At 38.0% G+C, this 23305-nt stretch overlaps 1 protein-coding gene across 11 annotated transcripts in view; it reads right to left on the bottom strand.

Annotated features, from left to right (window-relative positions):
* FRY (FRY microtubule binding protein) overlaps nucleotides 1–23305 on the bottom strand; it is a 235033-nt gene that overhangs the window by 16813 nt on the left and 194915 nt on the right. For all 11 annotated transcript variants that reach the window (XM_065051450.1, XM_065051454.1, XM_065051440.1 and 8 more), the window contains 9 exons: nucleotides 18839–18979; nucleotides 17911–18090; nucleotides 16851–17012; nucleotides 15960–16034; nucleotides 14890–15060; nucleotides 9014–9214; nucleotides 8304–8465; nucleotides 4562–4725; nucleotides 3164–3353 (listed from right to left, as the gene is read on the bottom strand). In XM_065051450.1, the coding sequence (XP_064907522.1) occupies nucleotides 3164–3353; nucleotides 4562–4725; nucleotides 8304–8465; nucleotides 9014–9214; nucleotides 14890–15060; nucleotides 15960–16034; nucleotides 16851–17012; nucleotides 17911–18090; nucleotides 18839–18979 (1446 nt within the window). The remainder of the gene's footprint in view (nucleotides 1–3163; nucleotides 3354–4561; nucleotides 4726–8303; nucleotides 8466–9013; nucleotides 9215–14889; nucleotides 15061–15959; nucleotides 16035–16850; nucleotides 17013–17910; nucleotides 18091–18838; nucleotides 18980–23305) is intronic.

Genomic DNA, 23305 nt, shown 5'->3' with positions numbered 1-23305 from the left:
ACAATCCACAGAGCACACTCAGGATGGAGAATAACCAGAAAGGCGAATTTTGTAGAATACGATCTGCATACTGGATTGGGTTACAAGTGGAAAATAATTATCTGTATTCTACTGTACAGCAGTTAGCAGAGAGTTTTTAAACAGAAATACCCTCTACAAAACAGGTAATCCTCTTATAGTCAGCGCTGGTAACAGCTTAGGCTGAAATACAGAACCTGCTCTTCCTTTTGAAATAATAGACAGACTAACTGAAGAGAGAACACAGCAACAGTGAGAAGTTTAGAAAATGTGACTTATGGGGAAGGCTGAAAGAACTGACGTTTAATAACAGAAGCTTGGGGTAGGTATAGTCGTGGTAATGGTCTTCAAATACAAACAGCAACCGCAAAGAGGAGAAGTATTACCACTGTGTACCAAGCAAGAAGCCAAGGGCATAAAACACAGAAAGACAAGCTTTCAAGCCATAAGGAGAGTTAAGCATTGGACTACGTTTCCTAGGAACATTGTGAAGTTCCACTTTACCCTAAAGGTTGAGAACAGTCTAGAGAAAAAAGTTAATAAGCATTTGATTGGAATGAAACTTATAGTTGATCCTGTCCTGGGCAAGATAAGGAACATGAGCTCTTCGGGACCTTTCCAGCACAGATCTACTCATGTATTTTACTGGTTCTAGTTTATTTTATGAAAATAACTTATTCAAAGCATTTCAGTCACAGCTTCATCAAAAGCTGACCAGTCTACTGTTTAGATTCAAGAAAACATATTCTTCTTTTACTACTTTCCTTTTCAGATATTCCTAAAAGCAACAATCAATCTAGAGATAAGAAGATAACATTCTTGAACAGTGTTTTAAAGTATTAAAATGTGAAAGAGCAAGAGGCTGTACTTCGGTATCTATGTGTAGTACTTCACTAAATATATTTATTTTGTCATTGCATGGACTATCAATTCTATAATAAGTTATCATCTCAGCTATGTCCTTCTGGGTGCAGATTACAGTGCTGAAATCTTTCAACCAAGGTCTGGATGCAGTATATATTTTATGAAATGGGACTACTGTGAATAATAATGCCAACCACCAGCATAGTATAAATAGGTATAGGCCTGCATATAGTCGCTGTGTTTTGTGTCAATGTAAATAGTAACAAAATATTCTCAGAATGTTTTCTTCTTAACCTCAGGTTTCCTCTTCTGGGAAAAGGACTTTCTGTAACAGAAGGGCTCGATTGTGGAAACTACTTGCTAGCTCTCAAATCTACTTGTCTTGGAAATGGCTGGTCTGCTGGAAGACATTTGATTTGACAGAGTATACAGGGGCAGCTGTAAAGATAATCCAGAGATCTCTTGGCTATGACTCATTTACAGGCAAAGTACTTCAATAATTTCAGGAATTTTAAACAAGTTTAGCACAACGTGGGCAAACATCCAGGATACCATTAACTTGAAGCAGACTGAAATGTAGGTACCCTAGAAAATGCACTTCTTTCCCTTCACCAAGTATTTAGCTGACAAGCGACTCCAAACAAAGGTTTTGTTTCACAGTTACATATTTTGGCAGTACTTTGCATTGCAAGACTAGCACATATTGGGCTTGTTTCTGAAATTTCCTGTTGATGAGGGTCAAAAGACTTGTAAGTTAGTGGCCGAGTAGTAAAGTTTGATGATGCAAACACAACACAATTCCAGACAGGCTGGCATCTTTTGAAAAAAACCTGGGAAAATAATACTTCTGTATTTTAACTCTGAGGAGGAGAACAAAGCTATTTTTATAAACTAAAAATATGGCTCTGACTCCAGCTAGAAAATTCTGGTTCGTTGATAACATTAACACCTTTTATTTTTTTATTTAAATTACTGTTATTCAGGTTTTGCTGTTATTGAATTTTTTTTTAAGTGCAGTATCAACTGAAGAAAATGAGTAGGCTACCTTCTGAATACAGGGCAAGCACAACAGCAAATGTAATGCCCGCATGCCAGGATTTGGAGTTACTTTACAGGTAATGTTTAGGTCTTGCATTACAGAGCATTATTTATTTAGTTTTCAGAAGTGTGACACCAGTTCCTTTTCACTTATTCAAACAAAAAGGACAAATAATTCTCAGAACACTTGAACAGGGCTATTAACCACACAGGACTAACTTTCAAAATGGAACTGCCATGCACTCAAGTCAGTGCTGTTTTTTGCCTTCCAAATGGGTACTTACCAGTGTTGAAAAGAATGCCTGTAAGGCATCCATATTTACAGTGGTGTGATGTTAAAGGAGGACACAGTGTGCAGCTAAAGATGACATGCAATTAACTCCAGTGGAACACAGAGGAAACAGGATGGAGAAGAGATTCTTATTGTATGAGGCTTCTGTCTTATAAGGATGGTCTTAAGATATGAAAAGATCTTAAGATTGTATATTTATTGGTGGGGTACTCATTACTAATAAAAAATTGTGTACTCTGAGGTCACGGGTGCTTAAACTCTGCATGAAGTTACCTGGCTGCTGTGTGAACTGCTGCAGCTTGGTTAACACCCTGCAGCTGCCTCATATAAAGTGGGAGAAACAATTAAAGGATTGAAAACTAATTACAGGTAAAACCAGAGTGTCATTCCTTAGAACAACTTGTACATTCAACTCTTCTTCTTTCTTTTTGCAAGATTCTTACCTTTGTGAGCATACAGTTTTAGAAAGGAGAAATGTATTTCTAGTATTGAGACTCAGTCTCTAGAATTTATGTTACACGATGGCAGCTGGATATTTCTGTTCAGATGGTTAGGTAAAGAATACATAATAATGTTGACATTTACATGGGCATGGTCAGATTTCAACAGTTTGAGATGAAAGAACAGATTAAGCATAGTTTGAGATGAAAAGGCTTTGTCCTGTCTCTTACTGTAATTGTTTCAGGCTGTTTGAAAAGTACTGAAGAAAATGCTCTTTAAAATGGATCAAAATTTTGTAATGTTATCTCTAAACCTGCAAGTATGAGATACATAATATTATTACAACAAAACTGGTCCTAGAAGACAGTTCTGCATGAAAATCTAGTATGGCAATTCCGCAGCATGCAAGAATTGCATGTAGCTAATTACTGGTACTCCTATCAAGAACCATCCTAATAGCCATACAAAGTCTAAACATTTTGATTTTGTTTCTTAAAATTATTTTCTCACCTTAAACAGGGAAGAGAACACATGAAATGTATAAACTGCACAGGAACCATCAGAGTCGCCCATGAGCTGGTTGATATGACTACGCCAGGCTTCTTCTGCATCATCACATGCTGCTGGCTGAAATGCAGCAAGGATGGCAGAAAAAAATGGTGAGGGAGGAGGGGAGGCATTTCGACCAACATCTCCAAAACTGAAGGACAAAAAAGAAAAATAAACTGTGATGAAAGGAGAATACCAAGAAGGTGGCAGATAAAACACGCTATAACAGAGAGATATAATCACAGGACCAATTACAGCACCTATCTACTTTCAAATGACTTTTGAAGGTTAGCAGGATGTTGGCTACAATGAGAAAAACCTCCAAATCAGAATCCCTGTCTTCAGGCCTTTATCATCTATCTTCCTCCATCCCAGAATGCTTTAATTGTTTTACTGTACTGTTGTTTGGAGGAAGAAGGCTGAAACTTCCCAGGAGGATAAAGCCCAAGGAGAAAAACTCCTCTTCCAGGAAAACTTGGTTTTAATAATGTATAGCAGAAATACTGAAAAGAATCTCAGTGTGTACAAACATTATATATAAGACCCATCCCTTCTCCAATCCCTTGCCCTCCCACAATCAGCGAAACAGGCTGACAACCATTTTTAAAGGGCACTAAGCTACTTGATCTCATGTGTTACCCTTTGGGATGGAGAAATACTTCCTATGGCTCCTAAGAACAGGAACTGTGATTCTCAAACACGTGGCACAGAGAGCGAGCTTCTTTATATATCCTCGTTCCTTTCCTTTCCATAAATATGGGCTAATTACAGTCTAACTCAGCATCCAAAAGAGCTCCATAAGGCATGGAAAAATCTTGATGCCTTGTTGCAACATATACTGGAGTCCAGCCATGCTCACCAGCAGCCTCAGGAGTATACAGATGGGATTTCTGACAATATTGTGACTTTCTTATGACCCATAAGAAATCAGAAGGATGCATTCATGGCTGATCTGTTGAACAACTAACTAAGGAGTATTTTTCCATTACTGTAGATCTTTAAAAATTCTTTTTGTTTCTTTTGATTAAATGTGTTACATATACAGGGTGTTTCAAAAAGATGGACACAATTTGAAATCACTGCATCTTTGAAACTGGTTCCATCTTTTTGAAACACCCTGTATAATGACTAACCGCATAGATGTATGTAAAAATCATATCTTGTTTTTCCTAGCAGGAAAATCTTGGGGTTTTTTTGAGCTGTGTACAGGTAATTAGGGAATTGTCTTCTCATTGCTCTGAAATCAAGAAAATTTTGTAACTCCTGTGGCCAAAACACCCATTCCATTAACTAACACCTTGTTACTACTTTTTTGTACAGTGTAAAAGAACTTTTATGAATAATAGCATCCACAAGTACCTAGCAAGAGCAAATTGTTCCAGCCTGTCAGCTTTCTCTTCAGTCTCTGTCATATCCAGACTAAGGCTATCACTGCATTCAAATGCTCCAGGGAGTTCATTTGTAGACCCTGAAAGCTCATCCTCATGGACTGCTGTATCTTGTTCTTCATGTACAGCTTCCACCTAGGGGAGTGAATGATAATGTCTTAGAAAACAGCAAATTAATAAGTTAATTCCACTAATAAATAAAAGCATTTAGTGGAAAAAAACCCCAACCTTTCAACATGTTAAATTGCACAGATATAAAATTACAGATTATAAATTACATGAATCAAGTTACACGTTTTAAAAATACTATATGTGCTTAACTTGCTGTCTTGGATCACTATTATTTTTAAGGCATTTCTTCAACTTAATTTGTCTATCAAAGAATTTCAGATTTCAAAGCATTAGGTAACACAGCAGGGAAGTCTTTTTTCAGGAAAAACAATAGGGTTTTTGTTACTGTCAGGCTGTCCTTGTCACTTATTACTTTATAGTGTCCAAGAATGTATTAAAGCCTCTCAAAATAAATTGAAAAAAAATCACTGTCTGGAAGGCTATATGCATGTTTAGAATTGACAATTATTTTTAGCATCTCATTTACATAATAGTTTCCAAGAGGAATCCAAAGCATTCAACAGGCCATTAAAAGGATCACGCTTCTATCATTTCCTTCCTTTTTCATCCATTAGCACCTAAAGCTCTTGGCTTCTTTTTGAAACTTTCCAATTTCTTTCACATGTTTAACAAATTTTGTTTCAGTTTTAACCTTCTGGCTTTTGTCTGCCTCACCCACAGCATCCTGCAACGCAGTACCTGTAGGGATGGCTGCAGGGGGCAGCTCAAACTCTTGGTCTTTTCTGTCTGGGGTACCATTCATAAGGCGCGTGCTTGTGCACATCTGCACATGTGCAGGTACATACACGTGTTGGGGGCTGGGAGGGAAGGAAATCTGTTGTAAGTGCAACTAAAAAAGTGGCGCTCTGCAGGTTACCAGACCTGCTTGGATCTTACAGATAAATTCTGGGGATTTGCATTTCTGAAAATTGAACAAGATTCGTATCAGAAAGGACAGGATCAGAAATCAAGTAGGAGGAAGGATTTTTGGGTTGTTTTGTTTTCTAAGTGAAAGAGCTGGGAATATTCCTGTGTCCAGGGTGGATGAAATCAATCACAGCACAAACCATCTTCAAAAGAGAAATGAAAGCTATATGGCTAAATAACCAGAAATAGCAACCAGAGCAGTTGGCAAGAAACACAAATGTTTCATGCTTCTTCAATAAACAGTTAGTATTAATCACTTTCCAATATGACATATTAGCTCGAAAGAACTATTGATTTGTTCACTGCAATGATAATATTTGCATGATGAAAGCACATTTTGATGGGGTAGGGTAAGGGAGGAAGAAAGAGGAAGCAAACACCTCCCCCCCACTGGAGTCCAATACGATGCCCAAAGAGTAAACATAAAAAATGGACTCCAAATAGTCATGCAGGACTGGAGTATGTTTCCAGAAATTGGTGAGTTTAGATAACTTGAAAAATATATAAAATAGCATCATCTGAATCTTTTTATCCTTCATAGCCTTATCCTTCACTGCCTTCTAATCTCTTATAAATACTATCTTAACTATTGTGATCACTATCTTTAATAGAAAATAAGTTTAACTAATTTTATGCTGTTGACAATACCTGGATTTTGGCACATAAAATTTTGAGAAGAGGCCTGCTTAATCAGTCTGTTGCCCTCATTCACTGCATCTATTTAAAAGCTCAGGTGTTGCTTTCGGTTTTGCTTATGATGCAACAAACTACATATTTTTGTACAGCACTGAAGAAGTAACAAACATTTCCCTTTGCATTGCTGTCATACCATCAGCTCCCTAAAAATCAGAACTCAGAGGAAAAGAGATACAGGAAAGACCTCAGATTTTGTGTTATCAAATCAAGTAAAAATTTTTAGGTGCAAGTTTCAAGTTTTCTGACTAAACACTGTATGACTTCTTCCTTAAAATAAATATAAAACCAGGCATTTTAACTTTGTTTATACTGACTCCAGTTTGACTTGAGTGAAAATACAGAAGTATGCATACTAGAAGAAAATATCTTTCAGGCAAAAACCACTAAGAAGGCATTCAGTGTAAAGCTTGTCAGTTCAAACATCTTTGTGGCACTAGCAAATCCCTGTCAGCTTGGGTTATGTATTTCATTAACATCAAACCTGACTCAGGACTGGCTGAATTTGCCTGTCCATCCCATAAGAAAGTGCTGTGAATTTTACATTCTTCAGTTATTTTTTTCAAGCTTTTCTTTTTTTGATGAACACTGGCACATAGATATTAGGACATTAAATAAATTTTCACAGTAAAGATTCTAAAACCCCAGGCATATATGAAACTCATGAACTGTGATTTGCAATTCTTAACGTGCATAGCAATAGCTACTGCAGCTGGATGTGTGAGATAAGCCGTAGCCTCCACCTGCTAACGGGTCTGTTCTCACTGCAGCTTCCTGAACTGAAATTCTGCCAACTTCTGCTGCTTATGGCTGTTACGTGGTAACCTGTCTACCAACAGTTGTTTTGACAAAAGACAGTGAGTTTACCTTTTCCAAAACCATGATTTTGAGAGGTTCCCATCCTTTCCAATCCTTACCCACATTTCCCTTTTGCTGCCCTTTCTTCCTCCTGGGGAGGTTTCTGACACAAACAATTTGTTCAATATTCAGCAGAATTCCAACCTCCTTTTCTATAACCTCTTCACTAGAAGCTTCCATTACTTCTGTTATATGCAGTGCTAGCAGTACTGTATCAATTTTTTATGTGGCTCCATTTAGAGGGAACCAAGGGCAAGAGCCGGAATGAAAGCTGATGATGACACAAGACATACTCTTCTCCTGCCCCTTTCTCTTACTCTGCTCTTTCTGCAGAAGTCACCCAATTTAGACATGATAGAGCAAGCTTTACTGGTAAAGCAATAGTGTAATAAAGCCACTAACCAGCCCCACTCCAGATTATACTTCTAGAGAGACATTGAGAGGACTAAGTTCAGCTGATCTCCCACAAACAAGTATTATCAAACAGAAAATAAAAGAAACCATCCCCGCATTGATAATCATTTACCAACCTTACTCTGTGTTCATCTTCTGATAAAATTGTCTGAAATAAACTGTACTGAACATAGTTGTTGTATCCTTGCAAATCCTGCCTTCCCACCCCCCCAAGATGGCTTAATATTGCGGTCATCAATTTAAAATTTCTGAGTGTCTGCCAAAAGGCAAGAACTGAATCCAGTACACACAACTGTACAATAGGTTCCCACATAGAAAAAAATCTCAGAGAACACATGCATACACCCACCACATGAGTTGGCATATTGTTCTTTTAAATCAGCATGAAGAACAAAAGAATATTCCCTTAGGGTTGTAACTTGTAGCCACTTCATCAATTTGTCTTCCAATCAGCTTGTAGTATCTTAGTGCAAATGTAGTGTAATATACTTAAGAAGCAATAAATAAAATATTTTTAATGAAGAAAGTATAAGTAGAAAAGGAAGGCTATGGATGTGCAGGAGCATATGAATGTATCGTACTATGCCATTACATACAGGAAGTCAGAATGTATTTGCTTTCACACATCTTTAAAGCGTAAGTAAAATAAACTTGTAAAAATGTTATGTAAAATACAGTCCAGTTGGAAAAGAAAGTAAAAATGTATTCACCTTGGATCCTTCAGACACTTGGAGATTATTCATATCAGGCAAAGACACATCAAAGCTGGATGCTCCTATACTAAAATGATGAGGGTCTGCTGAGGTGGTGTCACACGATGTAGAAAGTGAGTCAATATGATTTGCATCTTCAGATGGGGAAAGAGTTATAATCTGTTTAAAAGACAACAAAAGCACAGAACTGAGTATACACGTACCCCAGCACACACTGGTTTTATGAACACGTGAAGCAGATATTGTCTTAAGGGGCAGAGACAATGGCTCTCTTAGTTCGTACCTGCAAAAATATTATAGCGCTTCCTATGTTTCTATCCTAAAAATTGTATGCAAACAGCCCAGAAGTGAACAATGGTACAGAACACTGGACACAATTTACCGAACTGGAGTCTTGTTCTATTTCTTTAAGTATTAGATACTTCAGAAAGACTTACTACTGGCCAATAGTGCAAAATGGTCACAGAGCAATTTATGGAAAAAGAGGCAAATAACCAGATCTGATGTTTCCTGTGTTTTGAACTTTGCATTGAAATTCCTGTTTACATTTGCAAATAAGGGAAAATCAAGCAGCGACAAAACACTGCACTGTGTGCCACCCCCCCATTTCAGCTGATTAGGTTGCACCTGGGCAAGAGGAAACTAAAAGCCCAGTTTAGTTAAAAACACAACCCTTTCCTTTCTTAAATTACAAGTTTGCAACTTACTAGGTCTGAGTTCTCCAGGATTTGGCTGGTGGTCAGGTCCTCCTCCTCTGATGACTCATCGGAGTCCTCCCGGTGGATTTTGTTGAGGCTGGGCGTGCTCCCGGAGAGCTGGCTCTCCTCCAGCAGCTGCATGTCACACTTGTCCAGGCTGTCCAGGGACCGCCTGCGCACTCCCCAGTTGAAGTTGTCCATGCTCTCACCCTGCAATCAGATACAGGGTCAGCTTCCCTGGATGGAAACTCACCATGTACAAACCACCAGTCATTAGATCAAAGTCAGCTCAAGAAATATTTTTATGTAAAAAACGGAATACAAACTTGATATTATATAAGCATTATTTTGTTTGTTCACCTGGAGATAAGAGCAGAAGCATGGAAATGACAGTTAAATGAAGATTCATTCTTTTCAATATTAGATGTTTTAAACGCATTTGCTGATGTAAGAATTGGTTTTTTTAAGTCCACATATACACACATCTCAATACCAGTAGAACAATGAGAGGCAAAAGAAAAGTTTGAAAGCAATTTTAAAGGATTTTTCCATGATGTTTAAAAATATTAGGAGCGCAGTTCATAGCGATGGTTCAATTGTGAAACATATGTTAAAGATTTTAGATTCTTTTCATTATATTAATAACTATAATGATGAGTTAAGGTAGATTTGAATGAACCCTTCATTTAGCAAGCAAAATGTAATAGCTAAAGCAGCACACCTTTTAGAACTTTTATTGTAGGCCCATGTAGCTTGTTTTTGTAATTTGGATTTATTTTAATTTTTTGAAACTATACTCTGTGAACAACCTGATTAGCATTGACTGAGATTTCACTTTTTAAACAGGACTCGGTCAAATGGACCAAACATTTTATATTGACTTTCAGTTTTGATACCAAATGCAGTTACATAAAACTGAGTGTATTAAACAAACTGTGTAACTATTTGTTAGGCTTGTGAACTGAACCAAGGATCACTTGATTTTCTTCATGTATAAAAATGACTAAAATCGGTTTTCCACCATTTTTCCATTTGTTTATGTCTTTTCCAATGGACTGTATCCTGTTTCCCTAATTGCGCCAATACCCTTGCTCCCTTCTTTAGCCAGGTTCCCCTCTGGCAAATGCAGGAGCACGTCCACAACTCCCCCCATCGCGGCCCAAAGGGGCCTTGCACAGCCTGAAGGGTCCAGCTGCAGTTTTGGGTAATTTATCTGGGTGAAAGCCCTCAACCTTATGTCAACATGGCAAGGAAGTTTATGGAGAAAACTGTTTCTTTTTAAGGTTCACCACTGACTGTTTAAAATAAGACTCTTTAAGATGCAACACTCTTAAACAAGCAAACCAGCTGCTGAAAATTCAAGTTGACAGTGATCTTTTAAATATGAATTTGTCAAAAATATAGTTCTTCCTAAAAAAAATCATAAACATTATTATCAAATCACTTTTTATTGAAGGGATATATCCTGGCCTCATGCAAATTAAAATTATGTGCAATCATAGAGAAAGAGGCTTCAGTTCAATAAGGTACTTAAGCAGATTTGTAATTTTAAACACTTGAGTACTCCATTCAAGACCACTCAGACGTACTGAATGGGGGATAAACTGCATAAAGTGCAATTTATTCAGCTGCAGCCTTACCTCCTTAACAATAAACAAACTTGCACAAATAGATTTTATTTTGCATCACTGCCCTTTAATGCAATGGAATATGATGAGAAAGAGGGAAAGTTCCGTTTCATTACACTAAGCTCACTGTTCATGAACAAATATGAGGAAAAGAGAAAAAAAAAATAAAGAAAAAGACAGTCCAGAAATGCAAGAACTGTAATCCACAGGAACATTTAAGAACTAAGGAATGCACTACATTCAAGAGCAAATGAACACAAAATTGTTATGAAGCCAAACACTATTGGAAGAACCTGTGTTTTCATCCTGCACCTGGGATCATTTAGTAGTTTCATGTGGGAAGAGAACAGAACATAAGATTTAAGAAATTAGGTCTCTTTAAATGATAAAAATGACTGTTCAGTTCTCAGCGATTTATTTTAACAAATTCTTTGGCTGTCCATCCTCCCCCACAGAGGCTGGAGGACACATACAGCAATGAGACATCCTCCACAAACTCATCGGTTACTGAACTAACAAAGGACAAAATGCCATAAATATGCCAGCAAGCCAAGATGACTGTCATCGCACTCTGATCCTCATGATGCTTAGTACAGCTACCACTAAACTTTGTGGCTCATGTCTATGGGAATATTCCTCGTTGCAGTTTTACTCTGCAATGTCTTAAAGAAGGAAGCCAGTAAAAAGATGAAAAGGACACTTGTAGGACATGCAATTATAAGGGACCATTAATTAAAAGTGAGGGAAAAAGGGTAAGAGAGATGAAATACAGCGTAACCCAAATACCCATGGTATTTGTGTTAGCGTAAGCTTGCTACGGGGGCACCAGAATCATACTGAACGTGTCTAGTATACAAAGATGGAGTTGTTGTCTTTATATCTGTTAAGCATCCTCTCTTTCACAGTTAGCAAGAAAGAGGGAAGATGTATTTGAGAGGCTGTTCATTTTTATCTATGGTGGGAGCAAAGCTATCTCCTATCTTAAAAGCCACCAATAACAAACATCAATTCAAAAGGGAACAGTCACATATTACAAGTGTGTCTGGCCAGCAGTGAGCAGGTACCACACAGGACCTCCCGCAATCACCACCCTCTGGTGAAGGAGCAGATGCGCCGTTGCAGCCACCTTCAAATGAGGACAACCCAGGGGAAATGAGAGACACAGAAAGGGCAGCAAAAAGGGAAGGAACTCGATGCGGGGGAGAGCAGCACGGCCGCTCCATAAAGCCGGTAAGAAACAAGCAAAACTCTTTCACACAAGTTTTTACCTCACTGTATTGATAAAGGAAAGTAACAGAGTCACACAAATATTGCAGGTTATACTCAAAAGTACTGTGGAACTGGCACTATTTCCATATATTTGTATCTTTTAGGGCACCGGCATTTTGAGACAAAGGTCTTTTGGGGGTTGTGTTTGCATAATAACTGATGTACAAACTACCGGGAACAAATATGTAAAATACTGTCGCAGATCTTTATGTCATTTGTACAACTCACTACAATTCTCCATCATCTCAGTTCTCTCTACACATTGATAAACTGCAAGTTTAGGTCCCAAACTTGCAACCACTGAGGTGCCTTTTCAGTTTTCTTCACAGAGTAAATGAGTCGAGCAAAACTGGTAGGTGTATACAGCTGAATTAAACTAAGCTGCATGAATTAATTAATTTACTCAATTAAATTCAGGCTGGTGGGCCTTTCTGAAGAGGTCTCAGATATCAGCTTTAGCAAGATGATAACCTGAGCCAATATACCACAACTGAAAAGCTTGAAATTTTATATAATTTGCCCATGGAGACAAATGGCCCAAACTTTACTGTATTATAAATAATGAAGTTCTTGTTTTGTTCCTACCTATTATTATTTATGTACAAAGCTACTAAAGGAGAAATGGCTCAATTTGAAAAATACTGATACTAGAATGAAGATATCTTGTAATTTGGGAAGACTTTTGAACATATAAAAAACAAACTTAAAATGAAGCAGAATTTTTGAAAAATACCTACAAATATTTCTAATACAAGACAAAAAATGAAGAACCTGCCAGAAGTGCAAGCACACGCACAGCCACCCACCCACGCACACACCGAAGAGGGGGAGGGCAACAACAAAACTATTGTTATTCTACAATACAAATTTGCAAGAAGGCATAACATATGCTGGCACATCTGAGTTCAAGTAGCATTCTTACCTGAAGTTCCTGGGTAGCAGATATAACAGATAGAAAAACAAATAGAAAGAATCTATGTAAAATTACTGTATTAAAGACATAATAGAAAAACATTTGCCTACAATTGCAACTAATATTATCACAGAAACTTTAACTCTTCCACCTATGTTTTAAGTTTGAAAATAACCATTACTTGCTTTCATATCTTTATGAAATTTCAAACCAGTACATCTTGTAGTCTGGGGATGATACAAGCATCACTGGACTGTCCAAATTATAAGGTTTTTTTGGAAAGACTATTTGTGCTCTTCCTAGCTTAAGTTTTCTAACACTGTTTTATTCATGATTATAAATACATCTGATTTTGATCTGACATAAATGATACAGTTTCAACTCCATCATTAGAGTTGTAGCCTCTGACACCAGATTTCAATTTGGCTAAGGTATCTATTTATTTAAAACAGTACTAAGTCAGCCTGGACTAAACCTTGGAATGCAGGGTCTCAGATCCGTGGCCATTTAAAAACTGTAATAAGTAAGACACCACATTTTTTCATTTTACTTCAGGTAAAACTAGAGAAGCTTAGTATCTGTTTCATGACCGACTTAAGACAATTAGTGTATCAATTAATTTAGGCCTCAGTCTTGAAGTTAGCCACATGTATCAAACAAATCTTTGCAAGGTCACAGTCCATGAAGGTAAATTCATTTTGATAGGAATTGTTCTGTACAATTATGTAGTATCTGTATATGGTTTTAACTGCTGAAGAGAAAGAAGAAATTCCTGAATTTCACTGGATGAAAATTTAACATGTGGTATTTCATCAAAATTCACTCCCAAGTCTTGAAAGCATTTAAGACATGGAAATGATAGCAGCCCAAATATACTTTGTGACAAACATTCCTGTTTTATCATTGTTTGGCCTATTAAAGCTCCTTCATAATATTTGGCTGAAGTATTTTCAACCATGCATGCCAACTCCCTCTTTTTTGGTTCTTTTTAGCGAAGTCATGGGCAACTGTGAGCCAAATTTACTATCTTTTTATACAGAGATTCTTAACTTGGAAAATAAGGGCTCTGCAACATCTCTTTCCATTGCTTCCTCCTTTCTCTTCATTGGGGAAAAAAAAATCAGATGGACATGAGTTCACACCTGAGGGGTATGTTTACCTTAAAATTATTTTACTATTGCAATTCAACTAGGGAGAAAACTGATTATTTCGTCCTACACACATGCTCTTCTCTGGGCTAAGAGTAGTGCCTGAGAGAATTCCTGTGAAAATCAAGTCCAGACTATGACAAGAAAATTTATTAAGCTGTTAACTCAAAAGAGTTAAGAATTTCTGGACTTTTAAACAGCAACAGAATTGTTAGACTTGTTTGGTAATGGATATTAATTTTTGGCCCTTCCCACCCAAATGGAAATAAATACTCCAAGTCTGATATAAACAAGGTTAAAGGGTGTGGCCCAACAAAAATCAGCAGTTCTTCAACTTTTTCCCTTCAGCAGTTTCAGCTCAAGGTGAGCTGACACGTTTCACCTGCCAAGACTTGATCCGGGCCCTCAGGGTTCTGTTTAGCTCCTGTACAAAATGATGAAATCACGGACACCTAAGCAGAGTGGAAGGTACATCTCTCTAAGCATTAGTGATTTCATCAGCAGTTGCAGGACTAACAACAGCCCGAGGGCCAGAATTCATGTTTTGGAGGGTTACTCAAGAACCAACAGATTTGTAACAGTTTCCTTTTATGAGGTTTTAACCAGCAAATATATTTTTGTTAACAAGTTAGACCTTTAAAAATTGTATTTAAAATAAATTCACTTAAAAGCAAATTCACTGAAATGATACCAGAACACAGACTTTATCTTCCAGTAACAGCTTTGCAGTGTTTCCTAAAGTAGATTCAAAAAGGAAGGGTGTGGTAGCCTCTTACTGTTATGCTACTGAAATAAACACTAAGTGAACATTATAAATAATCTGAGTTCAAAAATAAGTTTATAGTTATACAGTTAAAGTTTCATGTTACAAGAAGAGTATATTGTTTAGTAGAAAGAAAAAGCTGTTCCAGAGAAAATATACTGTACCTCCCCATCTTCCAGCTCAACATCTAGGAAATCAAAGTCTCTAAAGACTCTGAATTGTTGTTCACTGTTTGAATCATCCATGTTCTCCTGCTCCCTTGCTCCGTCCTCTGAAGATACCAAGCTCGTCTGGTGCTCAATCAGATCCAAATCACCACAGGAAGAAAAAATTACCTACAATTCAAAAGATTTCTCTTGTAACAAGCTGTTCCCTCTGGTTGTTTCTTCCTAAAAGCTCTAATTGGTTATTTGGAAGACTGTATTTCCAGTACACACCTAATTCCTTCACTGAGTATTTTTAGAACACTCTTTATTATTTATGTTGGACAGGTGCCTTCAGATTAAACTTGTACAAAGAAACAACTTCATACTGCAGGAACATGTCCAAGAATATTACAGCTACCTCCTAATGGCTGCAGATTGATGTTGCCTGGATGTTTGTATATGTTATAGGAACAAAATTCAGGGAACTTAGCAAAGAAAATACCGTCGAGTGGATGAGATAGAAAGTTCATTAAAAAAAAATCTCTAGTTGAAAATGATGTTCAAAAATATGTCAACATTATTAAATACAATGAGCTATAATTTTTCCTTTCATACTAGAAATAATTATGTCCCACCCTGGATGTTCTATTGCCCATTTTCTGGCACCAGATAATGTTAATTTTTAAAGAGTAACATTAGAACTACTATCTAATGGAAAAATCAGGATCCCTTCTCCCCGGTTTTATTTCTATAATTTAATCTTTTTCTTTACAAAGGCTCTAGACTGGTAATAGCAGAGGTCATTACTGTCTACCCACTGAGCTGGCATAAGCAAAGCCTATAGCATGACAGATCTCTCACAGCAAAAACGTACGTAGGTCTCTAAGTATGTCATCTTTAAGTGCGAGGGCCATTCACTCACTGGTCTATACGCTGAGAAATGAAGTGTGGGCCAGTACAAATAACAATGATAGTAATGTGAGAGGAAACTATGCAAATCAGATCAGCAACTCTGGGAAACAAAGTTCTTCACTTTTGAAGCCTAGGACACAATGAAACAAAGAAATGGTCAATACAAGGCTACTTACTGAAGGGTTTTTACTCAGCCCAACTTCCTGACCACATAGAGAAAGGACATGCACCAGCTTTTCCTTTGTACGTTTCTAGAAAACAAGACATTTCACAAGTGAGCATTTTTTTAACCACTCATTCTCCCAGTGGCTAGAAACATCCATTAACAATTTTTAATTACCAAGCAAAGAATTAGTCATTAATTGCTCAAAGGGCTCCTTTCAGAGAAGCTATGCATACAATGAAACGTAAAAACAGCTGTTAATGATTTTGGTGTTTTTTATTTTACAATTATCCTATTAATTCTATTTAGCATAATAACGAAGCACCGGATCATATGCATCACTTCAAAAGGATAGTTCAGAAGTTTAAAATAAAATGCATGCATAATTATTTTTTTCAGAATTAGGCCTGAGTCACTGTTATATAATCTGCTATATTTCAAAAAAAGGTAATAAATATATTTATTCAGTTTGGTTTTATTTTAACTGGCAAATAATCAAAATCAATAAGGTAATCATATATAACTTTCAGGAAAATTGTTCTGAAGAACTATTTTTACCTCACTTTCCAAGCAAACAACACTTTGAAAGTTGCATGTGCTGTCTATCTGCTCACCTTGCTAATATCTGAACTCACCTGTAATTCGTAGCTAAATCTGACCTAGACTTAGAGGTCTTACAGAGATGCGTTTCATGCAGGTTGAAAGAAAAACACTGGCAGGACAGAAGACAGACACCAGTCAATCTGTCCCAGAGTCCAAGGAAGACATTCAGCTCACGCAGTCGGATGCTGTGCCTGCCCAGCCAGGAGCACTGTGAGGGGCACAGGGGCCACCTCTGCAGTGTTAATTCAGCTCCTCCCAGGGCAACTTGTTAATGAATCGTGTGCTCTTAGATGAAATTTACCTGAGAGTACTGGGGTCTCTTCCAGCTCACAGGAACAAGGACATTGGAGTTAGATCCCGATGAGGTTGATGAAGTGCTTCGGGTGACAGCCATCGTCCTGGGTTTACCATCTCGTCCAGAAGAACTTTGCAGCTCATCATACCGTCTCCCAATAATTGGAGTCTTAAATAGAAAGTAATTATCCATTAGTATTATGCTCCAGGATGAAATTATAATCGGGCATATTGCTTCAGTTGCAGGGAAAGATTACTCTAAAGATCATACACAGTGTTACAACAAGGAGAGCACCCAGTTTCACGTCACTTGGCATGTACGTTATTTTCCACTGTGAACGTCTCAGTAACAATTGCCATACTAGTAGCTAGTGCTTATGTTCATGAATAGCTAGTAGCCTAAGCAACTTTCAAGCTAGTTTCCAACATAAGACGGAGCAAAAAGCCCCGGAAGGTTATGAAATTTATTTTAAATCCATATTTCTTGCATGTGCTTTTTGATGGGTTTTTCTTATGAGTGCTAAACACTCTAGCCATGTGCAAACAACCATTAAAATCCTTTATTGGATTAACGGTAGGATGCTCAGCATTTTCTAGAACTATACCTACATGATACAGCAAGAAGAAACTCTTTATACAAATGGTGCAAGATGCCTTTTTAATGTTAATTTTTCCTTTTAACCTCGAAGTCCCATTATCTATATGGTCTATAATGCTGAAAACAGTTCTGTGGGCTCATAACTATAAACAGAGTCGCCCAATAAAGTCAACAGGACCATTCCGTTGTATGAAGTTAAAAGGTATAGAGGGCAAGCAGCATACAGGCTGCTACAAGAGTTGAGTCAGAAGTCCTTCACAAGAAAAAATCTAGTAAAAATCCAGAAAGAACCCTCCAGCATGGGTCATTAAATATGTCACTGTGAATTGAAAAGAATTTAAGAGACTTTCAGTTTGGTAATTTTCCTTTATTTCCTAATTTTTCAGCTTTCTTAAGGAGCTGCAACACATGTTTTAGAATTATCAGATAACAGAATTAAGGTGTTAAGTAGCAGAATTCCAAATAATACCTCTGAAATATCAAAATGAAACTCTAAAGTCTTCCCCGGTAGCTCCTTGGAGGCACTGTTCCACACTCGATGTATTTCCATTTTTGAAAGATCACTGTGTTGATAAGATGGTAAAACTAAACTGGCAGAACGAGAAACTACCAACTTCAGGATATTCAAGGCTTCTCTCCAGTGAATGCTCTAGAAATAGGTAAGTTTAATCAGCAAGCGGAAAGAAAAACTCACACACATTCAAGATTATTTACATTTTACAGTCATTTTTCTGGCCACAAAATAAAAACATGTAATTGGAATATTACTATTCTTTCTCTCTCTTGGCCAGAGACAAGATACATACTTGCAGAATAATTACAACAGCAGAGACCAAGACGTGCCCAAGGTGCCATTGTCAGGGAACTGGCCTTTAACCTGGCAGACCTGAGTGCAAGGCCAACTTTGCATAGGATTTAAAATCTCGTACCTGAGTGCCTTAGTTTGCATGAACAAACATAAAGGCCACCTCAGAATCCCCATTTAACAGAAAAGCTGAGTTCACACAGGCTCTTAACAGCTATGAATTCCTAGTAGAAATATGTATTTTCAACTTGCCGAGAATTAGGTGCGGAATTCTCTGAAGGGAAGTGATTATGCACATCTTCCTCATGCTAATACTTAAAAAGACTGGTCAGTCAGGCTCTGCCTGGTATTAAGCTTGCTCCTGATGCAGTGTAGCTGCAGCCTAAATTTCCCACGCAGTGAACGCACAGCTGGGCCTTTATCTGGGGACATGCAGTCTATGAGGCATCAGGATGTTTATACACTAGATACCACACTGGACAGTCGCAGTCCTCCCTGCTAATCATGTCTTAAATTCTTATACAGAAAATCAACTTATGACAGCAAATACTGCTAAGTTCCTATGTTAATATAAAGAAGATACAGTATTTACCTGTACATATTTTTCAATAGTTTTTAGCACTTCGATGTTAAACTGTTTCACAGGAATAGCTGACAGGTCCATATAACTAAGAAGACTGTAGATCATCTGTAAGAGGGACTGTTGCATACTAGGAAGGCCCTTTTCTAGTAGCTGTTTAAAAAAAAAAGTGAAAATAACTAGATTTGGAGACTTTTCTTCTAAGGTACTAGTTTCATGAATACCATTTATACTACTAATTCTCTTCACTCACTGATTTTGCAATGCCATTTTACAATCATTTTACCAGTGATAATAATACAAGTGTGAAATAAGAGAGCTTTAAGTGGGAAGCCAAATGCTAGCCAGTTTTGATAATGACACATACATTTTACGTATGTCTGCCCTAACTTATCCAGAAAACATATTCAGCAGTTGAGTAAACTGGCACATAAAATTTCCAGTGTAATTGGGGAAGCACATCCAATAAAAACAGGGGAGAATTTTTTTATTTCTACCTTTGCTGAAAGTCAGTGAGAAAAAAGAAAACACGCTGAAGAAACAAAACTACTATTCAGACATCAAGATATATTTATCCAAATACACTTCGCTGCCAGTGCTCACTGGTTGTAGCTGCCAAGGAAACATTTTCTGTTAAGGAGGAGATGGAGTCCCTGGGCTCTCTTACTGTAGGGGGTGATACAAAGAAAGGTTTGATCTAAGTCCCAGAATTTTGGAACACCTGAGCATAGATCCCGGAATACAACAGTGAACCTTGTAAATGCAACTGTGCTCACATACATACATGACAGTAATTCAGCAGGCGTACAGACTGACATGATGTGTTTGCACATGTGTGTGAAATATCTCAGCTGAATATTTCCTGGAAGGTAGCGTGTTCTTTCATTGGTGACAGGTACTGTTCCACTCCACAGATTTCAGAGGCCATCAGATGTTATTGCTGGAGGTTACCAGAGGCTCAAGACTGGGCTCTGTCCTTCCATTCAGGCTGACAAAAACGTTCTTCTAACACTGGTTACTAGAGATATTAGGATCTAGAAAACAATTACTTATAAAAACTCTATGCTGCCTCAAGTCTTCCATCAGAGAAAAATTTCAACTGTTAACCAAGTGGAGTCTAGTAATTTATTAGATGCCCTTGCTGGCCTGAATGACAAGATTCCTCTCTTTATCGAATGAGAATGCTTTGTGCCAGCCAAACTGGAATGATCAGGTAGAACACACACCTGTCTCATCCTGCCAAATATCTTCTGAATTCTTTCATCAGTAAAAGTGAGCAGTAATTAGTGATTCATAAAACAAAGTAGGCAAATTCCACTAACAGCACAATAGATGGATCTCACTGTGCTTTATCTATTCTTCTACAAAAAGACAGCAAGAATTTTTAAATTAAAGGTACTGCATGGTAACCTGCTTCAGCCCATGGATACCTTTACTGAGCGATGATAAAACTTGCTTAGCAATTCTTCTTCTCTGAAGGGTTATAGACTTTTTCTTGCCTTCTATTAGGATTTTGTAGTGGAAGGTTTGATTTCTTCATTGAAAATAGTTTATATGGTCCAGCACATCAGCCAGTATACCATTTCAGTGTAGAAATAAAGGATTAGAAAAAACTATCCGGATGAGAGAAAGAAATATTTTGTTCTCTGATAGAGGCTACTGCATCAGATAATCACGTTTGTGATAAGAAAAGGAATTCCTAGGAAACAATGGGAATTTTGTCTCTACTGCTGGATAGCAAGCTTTTCTAGGAACTTTATCTCTGAAAGCTTCTAGTTTTCATTCCAGTTTGTAGAAATGTGTTGTCAACAGAATCCTTTGACTTAAACAGCGCTTGACCCTTAAACTGGAAATTTTTTTGACTCTGCCAGTTTTCAGTTGTTCAGATGAGTATACATGCTGGTTGATAGTTCAAGTGTGTACATCATGAATTTGTAACAAGAAAGGGTATTACAGTTTAAAAAAAGAACAGCAACTTTAAAATGCATTTAGTACAGTAAGAATTCTTTTGCTGCCAGAAGTAACAAAAATAGCAGCAAGATGGAGTTGTGGTAACACATCATTTGGATCACTAAGTTGCAGGACAAGGAGTTTCCACTGTATTTGTAAGAGGAAATCACAGCTGTTCTCAGAATATTATTTTTTTTACTCTGGTCTGTATGAAGTGTTTTGAAGAATGGTGGATTCCTCTCTTGTCATTGTGTAGTAACTATCTGGGTCTTACCTGGGTTTAGGGATCCACACTTGGTTGACAACATGTGTCCCTTTCCTGAAGCAGCACCTAACCCAGAAGCAGCAGGAGAGCAGAGGCTGCTCCTCCCAGGCTGCCCGGGCTGGCTGCTGCGGCTGCTGAGGGGCTACTGCAAGACACAGTTCCCTTTGACCCTCCAAATCTGGCAGCAGGTGAGAAGAGATACTCAGTTCTTAGGGTATGTTAGTCAGCCAAACAAATGTGTTCTGTGTCAGCTGAGGAAATAAAGAAGGCATTTCACAAGCCATGCCTGATAGGGACAGTGCCTGATCTAGGACATGCTTCCCCTTGCAACACAGATGTTTTAATCTCTAGTGATTCCTTGGTTTTGAACAGGTTATGAATGCTCATGCTTCTCTCACAAGCAATCCTCTATCTAACAGGGAGGTGGAGGAAACATCCACTGTGAGCACATTACTATGCACTATGCGGTTTCTTGTCACCTCTTCTGTATTAATAGGATTAGCTATTTAAGTCCAAGCATGACCCTGCACTTAATGAATCACTAGTTTAGCATGTGACCCATGTCAATTCAGATATGCTTCTAGAATGATTGTGCTCTCACGGTACAAGGCTGTTTTTAAAAAATTAATAAGCAAAAATCTAACATAAAATCAAAGTAAGCTTTCAGCAATGTGTTTGTACGCTGATTTTAGTAGCGGACGTTCAAAGTTCTACCGCATTATTAAACAGTGATTTTTCCTCATCTGTAGACTGAGATACCCTTCTAGAAGATGTGATCATTTTTTATGGATGGATCTGTAATATGTACAACTGAGTAAGAAGCACTGCTTGTCACTGTAAGGTTTAGATAAGAACACAGCTGAAATGTCTTATTTTTTTGCCACAATCATACCCCAAGCTGACAAGCAATTAGCTGCCATCACACAGGTTAAATGCAAAATTTTGTCCGAATGGCAATAATTGAAGCTTTTACCTTCTGCTGAGAGCATTTGTTCTCATAGTCTTAATAACTTGTGGTAAAGTCCCATTCTGAAGGTATACCTGCATGTGTGGAGAGTTCACTGTTGCAACACAGCTTTCCTTTGTTATTCTTAAGTGCTGCATGTCTCACAATTTCTCCCACGCCCAAGCACCAGAGCCTGAGCCAGGATTGTTAAAGCTTGCTCTGTCACCAATGGCTATAACATTCAACTGCAGATTGCCCAGTGGGGCTCTTAACCCATCTGGCTTTACCTATTGACGGTATATCCAACAGTCAATTTATAGGAGAGAGGAATGTATTGTTTATCCTGGTCTGGGGATTAACTAAAAAGAAAAGGGGAAACATACTCTGAATGCAGGAAGAAACTTTTTCATGGCCACAGCGGGCCTAATAAGATGGTTTCTTGTCTCTTGATCCTCTTCCAGACTGGCTGGTACCCTATGCCCATACAAATATTCCCTAGACATGACTCAACAGAACTGCAGTCAATGTAAATACAGAGAAAGGAAGTAATGCTCACTAGTCTGTCATCCTGCAATGGTGGTACTATCTCAGGAATGTGCCTTAATTATGGTCAAAAACTTGCCTGACTTGCTGTTAATATAGTAGTGTGGTGCCAATTGACAGCAAGGGGAAAGTGCAAAAAAGTCTCCATATGCACGTCTAAGCCTGTTTTGAGGTGAGTGTGATCATGTGCAATGGCCTTTGTGGAGGTGCTGCAGCACTAGTAACTGTATGTAGAGCACTGAGGGGAAAACAGAGGGGAAAACACTTTTCCAAGCCTGGGAGAGCAAAGAAGAAAGAGTTTAAACCTCAGTCTTTACAGGATTTGTTTATCAGGAGTACAGGTTTCTGCTATGAAGGAGATACTTGACTCTGGAAGATTCAGAGTTGTTTTGTTCAAAGAGCTAATAGTTCTCCGGTGTCTTTGAGTTTGCAAAGAGAGTGAAAAACTTCCAGGTCCTGTTTCAGTCTGCTACAGGGGAGTCATGGCTTTCTCCATCAGTTAAGATCTGATGTAATTGTTCATGTAGAGCCTCCATGTGCAAGGTGAGGAAATGCAGCCTGAGGTACCAGGGCCAAGTCTGAGGGAGTGTGGGAGCACAGCCTGGACATGCTGGCTCTTGAAAATCTGTGGATAGCCAGTATCAGAGATGCCTGGGGAGTTTCTGAATATCCTTTATCAGAGGAGAGAATGAATCCACTCTAAAAAGCAGAGCTGCTCTAAAGAAGTAGAGTGAATTTGCATCATGAATACAGAACTGCCTTCTCCCTGGATGAG

Source organism: Columba livia, chromosome 1 (assembly GCF_036013475.1).
Source record: "Columba livia isolate bColLiv1 breed racing homer chromosome 1, bColLiv1.pat.W.v2, whole genome shotgun sequence".
NCBI classification, from domain to species: Eukaryota; Metazoa; Chordata; class Aves; order Columbiformes; family Columbidae; genus Columba; species Columba livia.
The sequence above is the reverse complement of the archived record's forward strand: the minus strand, read 5'-3'. Positions and strand labels throughout refer to the sequence as shown.